The 21,121-nt window shown below is 39.3% G+C and overlaps 1 protein-coding gene across 5 annotated transcripts in view; it reads left to right on the forward strand.

The window, feature by feature from the left end:
* SPATA6L (spermatogenesis associated 6 like) overlaps positions 1 to 20,141 on the forward strand; it is a 108,633-nt gene extending 88,492 nt beyond the window's left edge. For 4 of the 5 annotated variants that reach the window (XM_068235622.1, XM_068235633.1, XM_068235612.1 and 1 more), the window contains 7 exons: positions 5,502 to 5,598; positions 6,045 to 6,088; positions 11,472 to 11,623; positions 13,395 to 13,481; positions 15,767 to 15,857; positions 17,952 to 18,042; positions 20,037 to 20,141. In XM_068235622.1, coding sequence (XP_068091723.1) covers positions 5,502 to 5,598; positions 6,045 to 6,088; positions 11,472 to 11,623; positions 13,395 to 13,481; positions 15,767 to 15,857; positions 17,952 to 18,041 — 561 coding nt within the window. In that variant the 3' untranslated portion in view covers position 18,042; positions 20,037 to 20,141. The remainder of the gene's footprint in view (positions 1 to 5,501; positions 5,599 to 6,044; positions 6,089 to 11,471; positions 11,624 to 13,394; positions 13,482 to 15,766; positions 15,858 to 17,951; positions 18,043 to 20,036) is intronic. The other variant, XM_068235643.1, reaches the window with a different exon arrangement.
* Positions 20,142 to 21,121: the final 980 nt, after the last annotated feature.

The following is a 21,121-nucleotide window of genomic DNA, read 5'->3' on the forward strand; positions in this document are numbered from 1 at the left end:
CCCAGTATAGGTAGCTATCTATAGGTGCTGCAGTATAGATAGCCATGAAGATGTGGTGCCCCAGTATAGGTAGCCAGGAATAGGTTCAGCCAGTATAGACAGTCAGGAATAGGTGTAGTCAGGAATAGGTGTAGCCAGTATAGAAAGTCAGGAATAGGTGCAGTCAGGAATGGTGCCCCCAGTGGGAAATACAGTAGGATAACAATAGTGTCTGGGCAAAAGTGATTAGACTTTCCAAATCACTGACTGGAAGGCTAGCTATGCCATGGGATACGTATACTCATCAAAGATGGTCACATACAACCTTATCAGGTCAGGAAAACCTAAGGTGTATAGGCAGCTTTTGACTGTTAGGCCACATACACACATCAGACCATAGTCTTTTGAAAATGAAAGATCACAGACCAATTTTACCCCCTTCCATGTAGTATGAGAGCCATATGAATGGAACTGTCAGCAGTTCTGAAATTGTGAGAAAGGGCTCTTCTAATATGCTCATCCAATAGGGTAATTGACTGAGATCTGATGACAATCCCACTCCTTCTCCTTAAGACCACTTACCACCTGGAGAGGTGGGACGAGCAATTCCTGGACTTGCCTGCATGGGAGATAAAGAAAACTGACCACTATCAGCCTTCCCAATAACATTGCATGTGTGTTTCCTTTAAGAAATGAAAATATCTAATATATACAGTCAGTGAACACAGGTTGCCCCTGACTAACTTAACTTCAAGATATGTTACTTATTTTTAGAAGTTTGTTTGCTTGTGTTGTACTTAATATGTTTTATACATATAAGGCGAAAAACAGATAACGTGAACTCACTCATTAAATAAGGTTTGCTAATCAACCACAACCTGAAATAATTAAACGGTAATTCAACATTCAACGTCAATACTGTATGCATTATTAAGATGACATTGACTGTAATGATGCTGTTCTCTCAAAACTGGTTAACTCGAAACAACAGAATTAACCTTAAATAGCCCATGAAGTAATGGTAATGTTCAGTGTAAGGAAACTGTATAACTAGTCAATTACTGTGAATCCGAAGACATAACAACAAAAGTTGTTTAATTGATTCCTCTAATAACTAACCGTACAAGAATTCTTTGCAAGCTTTTGAAACTTTAAGTTTCTTCTTCAGGCATGTTTCAGAACTGGATCAGATGGATCTGATCCAGTTCTGGATAATATGGATCTGATGCAGTTTTAAAACATGCCTGAAGAAGGAATTTAACGTTTTAAAAACTTGCAAAGAAATCTTGTACGGTTAGTTATTAAAGGTATCATCTAAACAACTTTGGTTGTTATGTCTTCAGATTCTTTCCATGACTTATACCAGACCACACGCAACAGGAGTTACACAGTACTGTCTTCTTCACAAAATATCCACTCTGCATCACTTCCTCATATCTCCCATCTATAACAGGGGTGAGTTACTAAAGAAGTACTAGTGTTACAGTCAGGTCGGTCATATTCCAGGGAATTTAAAGAACCAAGAAATGGGAATCAGCGACTTCGCTACACACTGTGGAAATCCTTACACCCGAATGTGCGAAATACACAGTTCTTTACTGATGATATTTTACTTAGGTTAAACACCGTAAAAACATTTTGTTTTAGTTTTGTATAGAGGGGGCAATAATTTAAGCATGTGTAGTGTAGTAAGTACTCTTGAAATTAACAAAAACCCTGAGAATCCCCCACATGATGAGATGCCGTCCAAAACCTGTCTGATTTGTACATCTTATATGTATGTATGATAGATTAACACATTTTACATGATGGTGGTCCTTTAAGGGCCAACCAGTGCCATGGGTGCCATAGTATGAGGGTTAGCAGGGAAGCACCTTATATGCAATACTGCAAAATAAAGTCATTAAAATAGTGAGCATTAATTAATGGTATCAGTTTGTACCATGACAACTAAACTACAACTGTTACTTTGCTATTCTGAATTAATAAAAAACAAATTGTTGCAGTTTCCTGTTTCATGTGGGTGCCTGCCATGTCTTCATTCATAATAATTTAGTTTACTTTTCATTATTTTTTTTTTTACTATACCTTTGAGCAGAACATGTTGTTTGACTTAGACTGTCACAGAGTTTTATAAGATTAAAAAAATCAAATAAAAACCTCTCAGATAATTAAGACAGCTGTGCCTAAATAAAAGCATTTTGTTAAGATTGTAAATAATAAGTCATAAGAATGTTTAAACAGACGTGTTGATGTCTAAATCAGTGAAAAGTAAGTTACACTGCTAATACAAACACTCTAATTATGCTTTAATTTTGTTAAAATAATCAAGCCCATAAATACAGCTAATGTAATGCTTTATAATTGTGCTGATTAGAGCAGATGATAAATGGTAAAAGCAATGCGAGTTGATTATGCTAACAAGCATCAATGTTAGCCTGTGCATTTATTCTAAAAAGCAAGCTGCTGCTGAAAAAAAAACTCCACACAATCAAGTTCCTTATATGTGGCACTAAAATAAAAGGGGAAGGCATCTTATTCATAAGACAAATGTAGAGCGTTGAGTGTACAAATGCTATACCCAATTCCCAATATCTTATGGCTACTGTTGTTAGAACAGAGAAAACTTAATTCTGACTGGTTGCTGTAGACTGTTTGTTGGTATTTGTGTTACTGAACAACACAATATAGAATCCATAACCATTGGTGTAGTTCTATGTATAATTTGCACTGCTCGCATCTACCATCTACAGCAGTGGTTCTCAAACCTGTCCTCCTGGCTCTTTGAGTCCGCCAGGAGAAAGGTGCAATACAAATATTATTTGTCTTGTCTAACAGTAGTTATCACTTGGTCTAATCCCTTCCAGGACACTGATTACCTAGAGCAGAGGGGTCAAACTCAATCACATAAGGGGACAAAATGTACAACATAGTCTAAGTCACGGGCCAAATTGTTTATTAAGATTTAACATTTATTGAACAATCTCAAAGTAAGTGAAAAGACTGTAGAAGGCGCCCTAAAGATGCTTTTTAAATCTAAATAACGAGTATAAGATTAGGATTAATTTGATCTTACCTCCATCAAAGAACGAACCGCATATGGTAGATTCAATATTAATTGATGCACGTAGGACAACGCGTTTCATGGATACTGGCCCGCTTCCTCAGGTCAGTGTAAAGTACCTAAGTTGCAGCAGTCGTGAGTGTGGGCTCCTCTACAGAGGCTGCCATATTTATTTTCTTTTAAACAATACCCGTTGCCTGGCAGTCCTGCTGATCTATTTGGCGGCAGTAGTGTCTGAATAACACCAGAAACAAGCATGCAGGTAATCTTGTCAGATCTGACAATAATGTCAGAAACACCCGATCTATATATGCTTGTTCAGGGTTTATGGCTAAAAGTATTAGCGACAGAGGATCAGCAGGATAGCCAGGTAACTGGTATTGCTTAAAAGGAAATACATATGGCAGCTTCCATATCCATCTAGCTTCAGTTGTCCACTTAAAGTGGACCCAAATTAAAAACACAAGATTTCAGTAATAAAATCTATTTTCTAAATTATAATAATAAATAGCAGCCTTTTTTCAGCTGCATGATGACAAATATAAAATATTTTACATTTATTGGAGGAACCCCTCCCTTCCTTTCATATTGCCGGGATTTTTCTGGCAAACTGGTGGAGGAGATAAAAACCAAAAACAAAACACAGGCTGCTACTGATGATGTCACAGGGAAGGTGATCTCAGCTTGTGTGAGATTTCACATAGACTATGCCCCTGTGAGGGAGGGTAGCTGATGACAAACACACCCATGATTTAAAACCTCCTACTAAGCTCAGAAGTAATGGCTGCCACCTGTATAACACTAGTTATGAAAAGAGAAGGGTGAAAAGTATGCACTGAAATGCTCATAGGCTTAAAGGAGTGTTTATCTTTGTATGTGTCAGAGTGGTGCAACTAAATATTTTGAATTAAAAAAATGTTTGGTTTGGGTCCGCTTTAATCCTTTCTGGACGGATATATCCGTCCAGATAGGCTACACTGCTGCCGCTCACGCTGCCTTCTGTTAGCCCAGAGATCAATGAATGGGAACAAAGTTCCCATTCATTGATCTAAGTCCCCGTATGGAAGACCGACACCGTCAAAGAGACTGCTCCATCTTTCACAAAGCCCCCACTGTCTCATCCTCGCATTACTTCCGTATTGCGTAGTAATACTACACATTTAGAAGTGAGCTGCGAGAAAAAAATAAAAAATATACAATACAAAAAATTAAATAAATAGTTACGTTAGGGACTGAACTTTTTAAATATTGATGTCGTGAAGTTATTACTGTTATTACTGTTATTTTTTAAATTATGGTCTTGTAATAGTGATGGACACAAAACTGAAAAAATGCACCTTTATTTCCAAACAAAATCTTGGCGCCATACATTCTGATAGGGACATAATTTAAACGGTGTAATACCCGGGACAAATGGGCAAATACAATACATGGGTTTTAATTACTGTAGCATGCATTATTTTAAGACTATAATGGTCGAAATCTGAAAAATAATGATTTTTTTTCCATTTTTTTTCTTAATCTTCCTGTTAAAATGGATTTATAATAAAATAATTCTTAGCAAAATGTACCACCCAAAGAAAGCCTAACTGGTGGCAGAAAAAAAACAAGATATAGATCATTTCATTGTGATAAGTAGTGATAAAGTTATTGGCGAATAAATGGGAGGTGAAAGTTGCTCGGATGCATAAGGTGAAACGATACTGAAGGCTGAAGTGGTTAATATAAGCCAAAGCCTACTGATGGGAGAAAACTTCACAATCAAAAGAAATGGAGAATCATAGGGAAATGGTGAATAAAGATGGTCAATGGCTTGCATGAAAATGTAATGCAAATTCTATGCAGCTTGGAATTGAGTCAGACAAATGCATTTCTTGCCTACTTGCATTGGCCCAATTCCAGGCTGCATACTATTTGCAGTGCATTTGCATGCTAACTGTATTTATTAGCATCTCACACCTCTTCTAGTGCAACATGGATGTAAGAAAAGATATTTGGAATCATTAATTTTATATTATCTGCTTGGTGAGAAAGCTACACAAATAATAATTTGCATCTGATCTGTCACATGTGCTTTGTGTATTGTTTACATTTAGGCCACATTAACAGTGTCCGCTGCTGTAACAGCAGGAACGGGAACAGTGAAGCATACAGTCACTGAAAAGTATGTTTCATATTCACTGTTAACACACATGTTTAGTGGTAATGTACTGCATGCAGTGCGTTACCATGCCGCAACCTGTTATATCGCAATGCTCCCGTTGAACTATGAACATTGCGTAGGTGGTACATTGCAGTGCGTTAAGCCATGTTACAAAATGGCCATTACACCGCGCCACAGCATACCACTGTGAATGTGATCTTGACAAAAATACTTAAAGCATTTCATTAACACGATATATTAATATACTTTTTTTTGTATAATCTCACAGAAGCTTTTTAATGGTCTTTCAATTAGGTTGACCAGTCCAAGCCTGTGGGTGAGAAAGATTCATCGCAGCTGCAGTCTCCAAAGTCCAAGCACCATTCAAGCAGTGGCAATCAGCTAAGCAGAGGTAACACTTATTTAATAAATAAGTGTTAAGCATTTTTTTTGTCTATAGTATTTTATTTTTGAAATAATTTGCAGTTGCTGCATATTAGTTTAAAGGGAACCTTAACTGAGAGGGATATGGATGTTTCCTTTTAAACAATACCAGTTGCTTCTTTGCCCTGCTGATCTCTTTGGCTGCAGTGGTGGCTGAATCACACACCTGAAACAAGCATGCGGCTAATCCAGTCTGACTTTAGTCAGAGCACCTGTTTTGCATGCTTGTTCAGGGGCTGAGGCTAAAAGCATTAGAGACACAGGATCAGCAGGAGAGTCAGGCAACTGGTATTATTGTAAAAAGAAAAATCCATATCCTTCTCAGTTTAGGTTCCCTTTAATAAAATAAATATAGACAATAGCCTGTATTTTTACAGCAATCAATGAAATTTGTTTATATTTTTCCTTTCATAGCATTGACATTTGACAACTTGTGCTACTCGACACCTACAAAAGAGGTACTGTATCTTGTATGCAACATAAAAGTACTGTATGTCATGCGACTAGGTTTTGTCACAGAAAATGTAGTCCTTGTGGCCTCCATATGACAGGGTTAATTGCACAGACTAGAGCTAATCAGGTGACTGGGTGAGAGTGGTCTATCTATTATTATTTGGATATAGACAAGTGGAATAGAAAATCATGCGGTATCTGTCGGTAAAATAAAAAGGGTTTATTACCTCAATAAAACCATAGTGGTATGTATAAGAAAACATGGTATCATTGGCTCATACAGGTATATGAAAGCGTTTTCCATTTTGTGGCTGAACCTAGGATATTCATTACACAGAAATTAGAATTTATTTATTTTTTAAAGTTATTATACTAAAAACAATGTACACTTATTGTTTATCCCCCTCAAAAGATGGTCCATTCACTTTACTTATACTGAAGGAAAATGCATCAATCCAATTATAATGCCAGCCCACACAAAATTAAACCAGAAAAGAAAACAAAAGAAAACATTTTTATATCACAGTTCACAAAGTTGCTTCATTTCATTTCTTCTATCAGGAGGATTGTCTATGTATCAAATCATAAGAGAGGAAGGATACTATGGCCTAAAATGTATATATGATGTTGAAATATAGCATACAATTGCTGAAAATCAAAAGGAACAATACAGTGGTATGAAGTCAGCTGTTCTGAAAAACGTCAACTCTTTCATTGAATTCCAGTGGGCATATGATAGGCAATCTCAGAATCCTCATGCTCTCCTTTTGTAACAAACATCTAGTAAGGCCACCTCATCTACTTAATGACACTATGTACAAAAAATAATAAAGATGCATCCTGGCTATTGTGTCATTCCCTTACATGTTCAATTAAACAAGGTGACAACTTATCGAATTCAAAAGAACAGCAATACTACATGTATTGTGTCTTTCACTCATCTGACTGTCTTGTCAATATGTAATAAACTGCACAGGCATATAACCAAATACACAACCTCATTAGACCTACAGTTCATCAATTGATTGTGTACCAGCTCTCCAATCTTTCAAAACCTCAAATGAAATCAAATATAGCTTTATTGGCATGACCAAGTTTCAATACAGGCATTGCCAATGCAGGGGGAATGGGGGACATGGGATGGGGTTAGGTAGGGGTACGGTGGGTTAGCAGTTCATGGACTTTTTTGGGGGGGGGGGGGGGTTACAGTTCATTTATGCTCCTCTCAGTCTGTAGCATGCTGTGACATAGCATGCAGTGATGGTCACTGTGAATTTCTCTTCTAGTGGAATGAAGTGTTTTCTCTCACCCTCTAATGTGTGAAAGTCTGGAAATAGTTCCATCAGTTTCTTAAAGAAGGTTTCCGTGATTGCAGTACATTTGGGGCAGTGCAGCAGGAAGTGATTCTCGTCCATGAGGGTCTTCTGCTCACCAAGGACCAATGTCCACATTTGTGGTCCCTTAGATGTCATAACTGAACAAACCTGATTATCATAGGAACTTACCTATGCCCACTGTTTACAACTGCTCTTCAATATGTAGAAATGCATTCATTTCTCGAAGATGAGAAAGAGGCTCGAAGATGAAGGCAATTTTTTGGTTGTCTCTGCCCAGCAAGACAGGCGATAAGGATAAGATCCTCCTCCAGAAGGAGGTGATGTGGATCTACATATTAAACACTCTACATTCAAAAGGTTTAGGCCCGGAATTAGAGTTATTGCCTTTCCTGCAAGACACAAACACAAAGTAGATTTGGTATTTGGGATTCCACAGTCTACAATCCCACTCTCCCTCTTTTGGTGCATAAATGTTTTTCATTCCTGCATCCATGATTTATAAAGCACTAACATATTCAGTGGCACTGTACAAAGTAAGAAACAAACATGAGGTACATAATAATACAAACCATGGTATACACCAATATACAAAATACAGAATTGGTGTAAAATACATAATTGGTAATTACAGTGACAAAAGTAACATATGATGAGTGAAATGTATAGCAAACTCCAAGAAACAAAAGGGTGAGAGAGCACTGCCCTTGCGAGTTAACAATCTAAAGCATAATTATAACTATTACTACCAGTGTCTCTGTTATGGCTGAATATATCCTCATATCCTGCCTTTTTGAGGAAGTTCATTCAAACATGAGCACATAGCTGTATGCATATGTATTAAAAAGGTGGTATTTCCTCTGCATTTAAGTTGGAGCTCAATGCGGAACAAGCCACACTCTGATGAAGCACCGATTAGTGTGAAACATGTAGGTGGGCAGGTGTAAACATGATGGGCTGAGCTCCCAGCTGTGCCTGCTAGTATCAGATTCAGTGTCTAACAGCAATGGGTTATTGCTGTTGCATGGAACCAGCAGTTTGCATATTGTGCACATACCGCACAGCTCTGAGTACTGAGAGAGCCAGCCTGTGTGAACTATTGTTAAGGTGGTGAAGAAGTGGGGGTCTGAGATTAAGTATCTGTCGGTAAGCAGATTATGTTTATATACTTACCAATACTTACCACATCGAGTGTCTGTGTCCTTTCAACCCTGGCTGGAAAGAGATATACAGTTATCCAGTGTAGGTGATGATAAATGTTTTATCTATAACAATGGGGTCCTCCATAAACCTCTCCGAATGGCATGTTGCATGCAGTTTTTCAATATGCCTTTTTGTTCTTTAATGTCCTTTTTCCCACATCTTGTTTTATTTTTATTTTTTTTTTGCTTCCCCCAAAAAGTATACCCCCTCAGACAAGGGTGCCAGGTGCCCAATTGAATTGGGATTGCCATATTTGGATGGTAAATAGGAAGCCTCAATGGATTCAACATCAAAAATAGATAAATATACCTTTTTGTCTTCTCCGTCTCTAATTTGTTGTATTGTTGTGCTCTGTAATTAAAAAAAGTTTTATTCTCCTAATGACCTTTATCTCCCATAAATATTTAGTTTTTCTCCTTCTTCTGCTGCTCCTGCTCCAGAATTAACTGATCATTAACTTTCGCCATGTATTTTCTACCGTAATATGTTCAATACTTAGTTATCAATAATGGCTCCTCTAAGTGTAAACAATCTTCCTCTTTGTCCATACTATTCCTCTGTGACACAATAATCCCATTCATTTTTTTGAATTATGAACTCTATCGCACAGTCTGAATTTCTGAAGCATTTTATCACCCATTCCTTTGGAAAAGGGGCTCACCTTTGCTTGTGCCAGTCTTTTAATCTAATGTATACATATGGGGCCCGTCAGCAACTCCTTATATGGAGCCACAGTCATTCCAATATTTCTGAATTGCCTTTCAAGCATTCTATATTATCTTGATGTTCCTTACTGTGTCTTTATTTCATGCTCTCCATTAGAGTGCTCTCTACTATAGTTGCCCATGTTACACTGCTTCTCACTACAGCTCCAGAAGTTATACTGCTCCCCTATTTTAGTGCTCATTATTATTGTTCTTTCCTCCCTATAATAGTGCATTTTATTATGCATTTTATTATACTAACCCCTATTATAGTACCCCTCTTTATACTGTGTCCCTATTTTAGTGTGTTTTATCACTGTGCTGCGTATTGCTCTAATGCCCAATTTAGAGCGCCTCTTTATAGTGCCCTTTGCTATAGCTTCCCTATTGTACTGCCTCGTCCTCCTTTTTAGTCCAGCTTATTTTTGTGCCCTCTAATGATGGGAAAGTGCTATAAAGTCACATGAATATTGTACCACTGGAGAACAAGCAGAGTAGGCTGGAATTCAGGACAGGCACACAGGAGCCAAGAAGGTTCATGTGAGGCCGGGTGCACACATGGCAGAAACGCTTGCGGAGCAGGAAATGCTGCGTCTTATGCAGCAATGTTAGTCTATGGGACGCAGAAGGACCAGCGTTGCACTTGCGATTTACAGTAAGCGTTCTGCTGACGCTGGTAGTGATGCATAATATGCAGGCTGGCTGCCAAAACGCACATAATGAAAGTCTATAGTAACGCATATGCATTGCGTTTTTATTGCATTTTTTAATGCGTCTTTAATTAAAAAGTAAAGATCTGTGATGTGTTTCCGCTTCCTGTTGTCTTCCTAATGATTTGCATAAATAAAAAAAAGCGCATACAAAATGCATATGCGGTTTATATTACCTAACCGCAAACACATTGAAACGCATGCGAAATGCATGAAAACCGCATCTGCGTAAAAAAAACCCGCAAACGCACCAAAAACACAGTAAAACGCATTACACTAACGCAAATGCACCTGCGGAAGACGCGGGATTTTCACGCTATGCTATATGTGAGCCCAGCCTAAAGCTTTTCACTCCACCGGCTGAGCCAACTCCCCCCCTTGAGTCCACTCTTGATGAGGGGGGAAATGCCAGGGAACACATGCAAGGCTTCATAAAATCCTTGGGTTCTATGGGGCAGTGCTTGTGAGAGCCTGTAGTAGGCTCTAGCTGTAGGTTAAAAATAATGCACTTTGTGATCTTTATATGCATTTGAATGTGAAAGTTTGCATTGCGCTTTTTCCATGCATACCAATGTAAATAATTTACATTACAAATACATTTTATTAGCTGAAAAATGGCATGCAAATTTTCTGTGAATTTTCTGCATTCTAATTGACTGTCCTTGAAACACAAATCCCACATGAAAATACACAAAGACCTGCCATCTGAATTTTAACCACTTCGGTACCAGCAGCCTCTGCCCCCTTAAGGACCAGAGGCTACTGGTACACTAAAATGCTGTATCCCGACGAATCGCCGCAATAATCCGTCGCTCCCGCTGGTCACGCCGCTCTGTCTCCGCTGCAGGCTGCTCTCTCTGCCTTCTCTATGACGGCAGAGCGCTGTGCGCCGGTCAGGAACCGCTTTCATTGGCTCCTGACCCTGTCACTCAATGTAAGCCAATGGAATTGGCTTACAGGAATGACAGGGCCAGGAGCCAATGAAAACTGCTCCTGCCCGGCTCACAGTGCTCTGCCGTCATAGAGACGGCAGGGCAGCTAATTGCAGCGGGTGGAAAGCGGCGGTGTCGGGCGGGAACGCGCGGTGAATGGAACGTAGAGTTTACGTCCGGTCAGAACCGCAGCGCCACCCGCCCGACGTAGATTTATACTGCAGCGATCCGGAAAAAGTTAAACATAGAAAAATCACAGATTTGCATAACAATGCAAATAAAATGCAATGCCATTAAAATACATTAGTTATGGGGTGATTGCAATTTCGCAAAAGCGCAATTTGGACACAATTTTTGATAAGTGTGCCTTACTGTATACTGTGTGTTAGGAGTGTGTGAGGGGAATACCCAGTTTGATTTTTGCTCAAATGATAAAAATGACATACAATTCTGCAGATTTTTTTCTACATTTTTTCAGATCTAAACCTTTAATTATGTTGCACAGGACCATCTTGATTTAGATGACCTATACATTCCAAGAAAGGATTTCTCATGTATAGAAAAATCTACGAGCCTGAATGATCCGTTGAGCTTCAGCACACATTCATTATATGATCTGAGGACAAGTCCAGCTCTAAAGGGAAGCTTTAGTGAGAGGTCTGTATCTGCATAAGGTCTCATTGATTTGGTTAAAGGATAGCTTAACTTATACCTTTGGTAAATTAACCCTATACTGCCCCTTGCTCAGCAATGCAATTATAAAGCATTTTCTAAGCCCCATCCCTCCCAATAAATCTGTGACCCCCCCCCAGCTGACTTTCTGTTGTCTATGAACACTTCTGTTTTATCAGAGGTCAGTGCACTATTTGGAACAGTGTTATGACTGTACTCTACTGCTTTAACAGCTTTCCTTGTCTGTCCTCCAAACCCCTCTCCACACTGTGGGCTTGATTCACTAAAGGGGACCTAATGATTTTCCCGCCGATATACAGCAGATTCGATCACTGTGATCGAATCTGCTGTGAAATCATCACGCAAACGCTGACAGAGCGATCCATTTCCGTCTGAAATCAATTGTTCCCACCGATTCCCGTTGATCCGTCTGTGCGGAAGATTTTTCTCGATCGCCGGCGGGTCGGGAGTGCATCGATAGCGGCGTTCGAATGGCCGACGACCATTGCAATACAGCGGAGATACATTACCTGTTCCGGCCGGCGCGACTCCCCCGGTCTCCGCTGTCTTCTTCTCTGCTCCGGGCTCCAGGGCTGCAGCCTCCTTGAATTTCCTGTCCCGGCAGGAAGTTTAAACAGTAGAGCGCCCTCTACTGTTTAAACTTCCCCGGACAGGAAGTTCAGTGAAGCCAGCCGGACCGGAGACCAGCTCGGAGAAGAAGACAGCGGAGACCGGGAGAGTCGCGTCGGCCAGATCAGGTCATGTATAGCTGGCGGGCAGGCGGGCGGCAGCTTCACAGACTGTGATCGGATTCATGCTGAAATCGATTCACAAGCTGCTTGCAGTAAAGGCATCCATATGATCCCTCTCTGATCAGATTCGATCAGAGAGGGATCTATCTGTTGGTCGAATCTGATGGCTAATCGACCAGTGTATGGCTACCTTAAGACAAATACCATGCCTTCTCAAAGTTAGCATGCCTTATCAAAGTTAACACGCCTTATCAGAGTAGCATAGCGAGCGCTATGAACCTGCACGGCTCAGGGCAGGACGAGTGGAGCTCTAATCATTGCCAATTAGCAGGCATACGTTTGCTATGCTACTCTGATAAGGCGTGTTAACTTCTCTTGCACACTACATGCAATTCCGATTTTTTTTTTTTTATTTATTTATTTTTTTAGACGATCCGATTTTTGATTCTGATTAAAAACATACCAGCATGCAGTACTTTTTTTAATCGGAATAAAAAAAATATTAAAAATCGGAATTGGATGTGTGTGCAAGAGGCCTGAGACCGCAGTAGTAGAGAGAGTTTCCGGGATGGTAAAAATTTGTAAACAGTAGGTGGGGGCCATGCAAGGTGGGTGAAGAAGTAATGCATTATAATTACATTATTGATCTAATGTAAACTGAGTGTTTGTTTAGCAAATTTGGGTTATATGTATCCTACTGTGATGTGACCCTATTACTATTTTTCCATAGTCACTTAGTTCTGCTTAGGTATCTTTTCTTCTTTTCAGAAGTTTGCATGATTTATTCAGGTTCAGAGGGGCAACCGACTCCATTTCTATGGTGTACTTGGATGTTAATGATTGCTCGGTTAATCACAGAGATTAGTGGAAGCTGTCAAACATTCTGATGCTCATGATACTGGCAGATAATGAGCTGCCTCTGCCTGTTCAAATTAATCACAGGTATAAACCTGCTGTTTGTTAATTACCTAATCTAATGAGACATTGGGTCTGATTTATCAAAGGTTTGCAGAAATGGATAACAGTGGAGAAAGGAACCTCACTGAATGTGCAGTGCTGAGTAGCTCAGCATTTGGATTCAAATATGGCAGGTAATAAGTTATAATATACATAAAGCTGGACTTCTAGGATTGCATATTTCGCAATAAAGGTGAAATATCACTTTGAACATTAAGTGAAGCCCAAGTGAAGGAGTTAACAGCAGGATCTGTGGGCAGGGCTGCATTGGCAGCCTGGCTCTGCTGTTCAGACATTAAGGAGACATGCATAGAGCTGTCTAAGAAACTTTTAATTCTTTAATTCTAATCTGCAGAAAGTGGTCTGCAAAGGGCTCCTGGCCAGGTTCTTAAAAAAGAACCATGAAAGACTATGGTCTGCCGAGAATCTAGCGTGTGCACCGCTGCCCCGATGCGTCACTGAGACATCTGGAGTGCTGGACCATCTCAACCAAGCACAGGCTAAGCCTATTGTTCTTCTTACCACTTCTGCTTTGATGGGCGTGCACCTTTATCTCTCTATCCCCCTCCATAGCAACAGAACGCAAAGCTTTTCCATAGGCCAGGAACACGTCTGCACAGAACTTGGCCCAAACTGTAGCTTGGGCGATAGAGTTCCAATCCCTATGAATGACAGTAATTGTGTGTGTGTGTGTGTGTGTACACCTCAACTCAGAAGTATTTTGACAGTCTTCTCTGTGGTCTGCTGTGACCCGGGAGAGGACTGGAAACTTTTTCTTCATACCATAATACCAGACTTTTTTCAAAACAATTTTTGCCTGTTTCCTGGATCACTGAAGTTCTCCATTGTACTCCAGTCTTGGAAAACCTTAGTAACCAGACCCACCCGTTGGTTAGACCTAGTTTTGACCCTCCTACTTCAGATCCCAATGAAGGGAAATTAGTTTGTAAAATATGATATGCTTACTGGCTCCACTAGCAGGTTATACAGAGGGTTGCGAAAGTTTGGGCAACTTAGTTAATTGTCATGATTTTCTTGTATAAATCGTTGGTTGTTACGATAAAAAATGTCAGTTAAATATATCAAATAGGAGACACACACAGTGATATTTGAGAAGTGAAATGAAATGTATTGGATTTACAGAAAGTGCGCAATGTAGGGCTCTGTGGCCAGTGCAGGGACTGGGAAGCTTGTCAAAGTTGAGGGACGCATGGATTCCACTCAGTATCAGCAGATTCTGGAGACCAATGTCCAGGCATCAGTGACAAAGATGAAGCTGCGCCAGGGCTGGATCTTTCAACAAGACCATGATCCTAAACACTTCTCAAAAACCACTAAGGCATTCATGCAGAGGAACAAATACAACGTTCTGAAATGGCCATCTCAGTCCCCAGACCTGAATATAATTGAAAATCTGTGGTGGGAGTTAAAGAGAACTGTCCATGCTCGGAAGCCATCAAACCTGAATGAACTAGAGATGTTTTGTAAAAGGGAATGGTCCAAAATACCTTCAACCAGAATCCAGACTCTCATTGGAACCTACAGGAAGCATTTAGAGGCTGTAATTTCTGCAAAAGGAGGATCTACTAAATATTGATTTCATTTCTTTTTTGTAGTGCCCAAATTTATGCACCTGCCTAATTTTGTTTAAACAATTATTGCGCCTTTTCTGTAAATCCAATAAACTTCATTTCATTTCTCAAATATCACTGTGTTTGTCTCCTATATGATATATTTTACTGACATTTTTTATCGTAACAACCAACAATTTATACAGGAAAATCATGAGGATTAACAAGGTTGCCCAAACTTTTGCATCCCACTGTATCAGGTCCTCTCCTGTCCCTCTGTCAGGGGAAATGCCCTGGGATGGAGCATTATGGCTAAACTATTTTTATGCGGACAGAATTTCTGCATTTTCTGTAGGAAAGTCATGGTGCATCCAAAATGGCTTTTGAATTGTTTGTATTGACAATTTGAGCGAAACTGTGCACCTCATCCTTGCCCTACAGTGGCAAAAGATTGAGTGGCAGTCTGGCCATACCCACTGTTGTAGGTTACTACAGAAGGGATAAAAGCAGCCCATGTTACATCTCTGTTCCATTGAGAAAGGGTGAAGACATCGTAGGCTCCAATGCAAAATTAGTGATGAAGTGTTTCCACTGGTGAGGGAGAATAGTGGATAAACTGTGTATGTAGACTTTTAGTATCCTATTGGTGGTTATGTATGCTGCACACAATGTAGGAGTTGACAGTGCTCCAGGAGAATTCAAATTATATCTTTTTTTTTTGTTTTTTTTTTGTTAACTGAGGATATAAAAAAAACTTTTGGGACAGTTTACGTTTCTTAATCTGGTATTTTGTTCTTGTTACTGAAATTACCGTGGTCTTTCTGTCTTTTGTATGCTTTACATTTCAGACGCCGATCTAACAATAACACCTGGGAGTCCATACACAGCCGAGTGCGCAATCTTTTATCCACTCACAGTGCCAGGCAACTACTATCCATAGTGAGTATAGTAAAAAGCTGACATGTTACGCTTGAAGTTCCATGTGCATAAATAGAATGCATTTATTATCCTCCTGGCTAAGGCTCACATTCCAGTATCATTCACTCACTTCAGAAAATATGTAAACTGGTGATCAATTGTGATACAAAAAGAAAGTATAAGAAGTGTGATGAAAGACCTCTTTCTTGAATACAATTTATTGCACGGTAGGTATTATGTACATCTCACTAACATCTTGTGAATATTTTCACACACCTGTTGCACTAATATTGTGTGATTGGTGGAATTTGTCCCAGTGTCTTCCCATGACATCTTAATCTTTGCCTATAAGGAACAGGACATTGTTGTGAAGGGGCCTATATCTTACCGTGGATGATAGAATTTGTGAGGTTATTAGTTGGCATGGTGTGACACACTCTGCTGTGATATGTCATGCAGCATGTTGCAGTGACATGTTATTAAAAACTTTTGAAGTGTCATTAGACTAAGCGTTAAAGAGGAACAGTAAGGAGAAATTTTTTACCAAGCAAAGGACAAGAGAGTGTGAGGAAAAGAAGAAGAGGTAAGCAAAAGAGTGAAAAAAAAATCATTTTCCCCTGTCAGTGTGGTATAGAAAAAGTGCCTTGTGCAGCATGGTAGTAATCACATTTACTAATGGCACACATAGCTAAAGGGCTTTCTTATTCCCTTAGTTAAAGACACACACAGTTTTTCATTTTATGGATACCCAAGTTTATCCAGATAGCTTAGGCCCCTGTTTCACACTGAAAATAGCTGCAAAATCTCAACTACTTTGCCACAATTCTATTTGCAATTCTGATGTTCTGAGAACTAGGTTTTCCCTGACAAACCTGCCATCAGCTTCACACTCGTGGTCAGTTAATTTCCACCTGACAGTTCCTCTTTAATAACATTTGCACTATATATCCTTTTTTTATCCATCAAAGGTTATCAGCTGCAATCCCTTTGAATATTCTTATCATTTTAGTTACCATTGATTTACGCCTAGGAAATCACAAATCGATATCTAGAGGGTCAGATTGCTTAACTTACACATTTAAATAATGTTCTCAGGAATAATGGAAGGGTTGGGAGAAGTTCTTTATTAGCACAGCAGGGGTTGCAGTAATGCTATGATCAACAGATCTCTCAGGGACCAAAACAAGTTTTACATTATCTTTCACAGGGGACTATAGGTGAAGGGAAAAGGTGATAGAAGTGAATTTCAAACCCTGGTATGAATTGAAGAAAATTTCTATTTAATGCATGGTGGAATTCTAATTTAATATTTTCGCAGAGACTCTACCTTTAGAAACCAAACAGTTGCTAATGCAATGCTATTGCTACGTACAAGTTTCAGCTACAAGACATAAGTCACAGTGACGTGCAATAGCCTCTAGAGACACGTTCCCTCACAATCTTTGTACCTTGCTTCCCAGTTAAGGTGGCCACACTCCATACAATTTTTAAAATATCTTTTCAATTCAATAATTGCAATCAATTCTTCTGGCTGATTGTAACTTTTCAAAAATCTGACCAATGTACCACACACATGTTCAATTTTTCCCCAATTATGAAAACAATGATTGAAAACTCAGAAAAATATAGCTTGGGTCTATACATCAAGTAATTGACAATCTACACAAACCATACAGTTTTGATAAAAATTGATCAGAAACATCCAACACTCCAAATCTTCTTTTATTGAAAAAAAAGCTTTCTAATTTTTCGGGACAACTGATTGTAATTATCGAATTGGTGTAAAATTGGATCTTTTAATTGTATGGTGTGTGGCCACCTTAAGACTGAGACATGTTTTGCCTTTTTTCCTGTGGAAGATCAGGTTTAAACCTCATTGGTTCTTGGAAGTCAGTACGCACAGTTACTTAGTTACGCAGTTTTCTAGGTTGAGAAAAAGACATGCATCTGTCTTCAACATCACTTCCCCACCTTAATCCAATGGAAAAACAAGCCACAAGGGCACGTTCCTAAATAAGGCCTGTCATTTTAACAACCTCAATTTTAAGGGAGTTATTTCCGTCTGAAAATAGTTTATAATATAAAAAGTTCATACTGCACTGTGTATGCTCTTAGGATATGTCTGAAAGTGAAGCAGATCACATCCTTGAAAGATCATCAAAGAGGTCATTCAGCAACAGTTTGGAAGACCGATATCTCAAATAATGTAAGTCATAGTTTAAAATCTGATTCCATTCAATTTTTTGGGGATTAGGGATTTTGAGTATGTTTGTACAAGTAGATAACATATGCACACTGCTGTGTGAAAGACATTTTTTTGACTGAAAAGTGCTATTACTCAAAGAATTGATAAGTCTTTTGACATCCAATCTAGGGTTAATTCACAAAACTTATCTCAAACAGAAAGCATTTGCAATTAATAAGCTTTATGTGAGCAAGAAAGCGCTCCCATGATCCATCACTACTGAATATGCAAATCATTCATTTATGTCCCTGAAAGGCAGACAAGCATCCATATTCACTGGTGTATAGTGTGCCTATGGCCTTTTAATTTTACAGAGCCACACTAATCCAACATGCATATAGCTATTTCAGACTTGTTGGTCCCCATCAGTGCATGGCATGGATTAATATGGCTCTATGAGGTAGGTCTTGGACAATCATGGTGAACCAGAACTACCGTATATACTCGCATATAAGCTGAATTTTTCAGCACAAAAAATGTGCTGAAAAGTTGCCCCCTCGGCTTATATGCGAGTCACCTTCTTTTGCAGTGTGCAGACTGACCTGTGCATGAGTCACCGAGTGCTGAGCTGATGAAATCAGCGTGCAGCAGTGTAATCATCATGAGCGGGCTTTGTGGGATCACTGTGACTGGCCTGCAGAGGGTTGGAGCAGAGTACAGCCTTCATGCTGTGACTGGTCTGCAGAGTATCGGAGTAAAGCAGTGCTTGTAAGGACACTGGAGAAAGCGGATTCAGTCCCTGCGTTGGTTGAATGGAGCATAGAGAGACGGAAGACACTGCGATGACGTCAGTGTCAGAAGCCTGTGTATTATCTCGATGTGTCACACCTCTATTACGCCCTCTAGCGGCATCTTGCAATGATAACACTGACATCACCACTGCGTCCTCGGTCTCCCCTCCTCACCAGCCAATGCAAGAACTGAATCCGCTTGCACCGGTGTCCCTACAAGCTCATCTTCGCTCCGATACTCTACAGACTGCTCACAGCATGAAGGCTGTACTCTGCTCTCACGCTCTGCAGGCCAGTCACTGGATGAAGGCTGTACTCTGATTCGAGCCTCTGCAGGCCAGTCACAGCACATGTACACCTCTAATAGAAGTTCACTATGAAGTGTTCTGCCACGGTATGCCAGTTAACTTTCACTTTTAAACTTGCTTCAAGACAGCAATTAAATTAGGCAATGGGAGAATGAAGTGTTTTGAACAAGACTGCTGATTGACAGTTTTGGTTTTGTAGCATCTGTACTTATCGTATGTTAAATTATTTTAAATGAAAGTTCAATTTAGTTGTGGATTGGAGTATTCTCACTTTTTAATTGTGGCATGAAAAGCTATTGATTGCAGACGACATTAAATAGAACCAAGCTGATATAAGAATAAGCTGGATTGTCATTGGGCCAATACTGGGGGCACATCTTACTATGGGGTGGCTACTGCATCTTCTACCCTGGGCTTATACGAGAGTCAATCATTTTTTCTTGGTTTCGAATGTAAAAGTTGGGGGGGTCAGCTTATATGCGGGTCTGCTTGTATGCGAGTATATACGGTAATAGGAGTTTGTAAAAAATAAATAAATAAAAGGATTAAAAAGCCCTCTTACTTAAAAAATAAGCTATGTTAAAGTGGAAGCATCATTTCCAAAAAGCTATAATAAAGTGGCAGTAGAATAGAATAGCATGAAAAATTTTTAAAAACTGGCATTTTATGACGCAAAACACAAGTATTATTGTTAGCCACACCCCCTCATTCCTTGAAAATACTGCTTACAGATCATGTCATATTTGGGTGGGAGGTATGTGTGTTAGAGCAGCCCAGTAGGTGTAGTCTGAGAGGTACTGTGCTTCTACCTGTGCCACTAAGTCTGTCTCCTATATTTGTGCATCTCCGATTTTACATGTCACATTCATTCTACATCTTATGTAAATGTGTGCTTTGTTTTTTTTTATTTTATAAGGATGAAACAGAACTGACAGTGTGCCTCAAGACTTGCAAAACTTGGAATGTTCAAAGCTCAGGGTTCTGGATGTGCAGAAATAAAATCTATAATGTAACACCTAAATTAATATGTTTGTGAATGAAATTATTATTTATTTCAGTGTGTGACTTGTTGTGAAATCTTTTATACATCACAATTATTTTTTTTACAATAATAAAAAATGCACTTCATATACTTGTTATGATACTTATTATGCTGATTACTTAAAGCATATATAAACAACATCTACAGCTAAATACTGAAGATGACTTTACAAGAGATATTGTTGCTTAAAGTAAACCATTTCAGTACAGATGTGTAAGTGTATTATTTCGTTTTACCAGTAATGCATGTTATCATTAAAATACATACAATAAAAATGTGAAGTCCTTGCACGACAAAACTCATACATATAATAACTTATTCTTATTGACACCAGTAAAATAAGCAGCACACAAAAGGCAGCAATCATTATGATGACTAACCAACGTCAAGGTTCAATGCTTCATTGGGAGCAGTAATCAAGGGTTTTGACCTTTCACAAAGGGAGCTCTTGTGACTTGCATCTAAATCAGGGGAATTAAACTCAAATACAAAGTGAACCTAAATTAAACATTGGGACCAAATTGCGGGTCAATGTCTCGTGGCACTCTCGCATATAAAGTTCCCTGGTGTCTAATGGCCCCCTTTTTCTCCCCTATACAGTCCGCTGGTGTCTAGTGGTCATCCCTCCCCTATACAGTTCCCTGGTGTTTAGTTCTCCCCTCCCCTATACACCTTCCTGTTGTCTAGTAGCCACCTCCCTGCCTTTTAACTTCTTGAGGACCGCAGTGTTAAACCACCCTAAAGATCAGGCCATTTTTCTTAAATTGGGCCACTGCAGCTTTAAGGGCTTGCTGCCGGGCCGCAGAACTCAGCACACAAGTGGAGCTTATCGCTCCCCAGTTGTTGTTTTTTTTTTTTTTTTAATGTTTTTTTTATTATTTTTTAAATAAATCTGCCTATTTTTTTTATTCCCCCTCCCTCCCTCCGCCAGCCAATCAGTGTGATCACTTCCCTGCCTT

Source organism: Hyperolius riggenbachi, chromosome 1 (assembly GCF_040937935.1).
Source record: "Hyperolius riggenbachi isolate aHypRig1 chromosome 1, aHypRig1.pri, whole genome shotgun sequence".
NCBI classification, from domain to species: Eukaryota; Metazoa; Chordata; class Amphibia; order Anura; family Hyperoliidae; genus Hyperolius; species Hyperolius riggenbachi.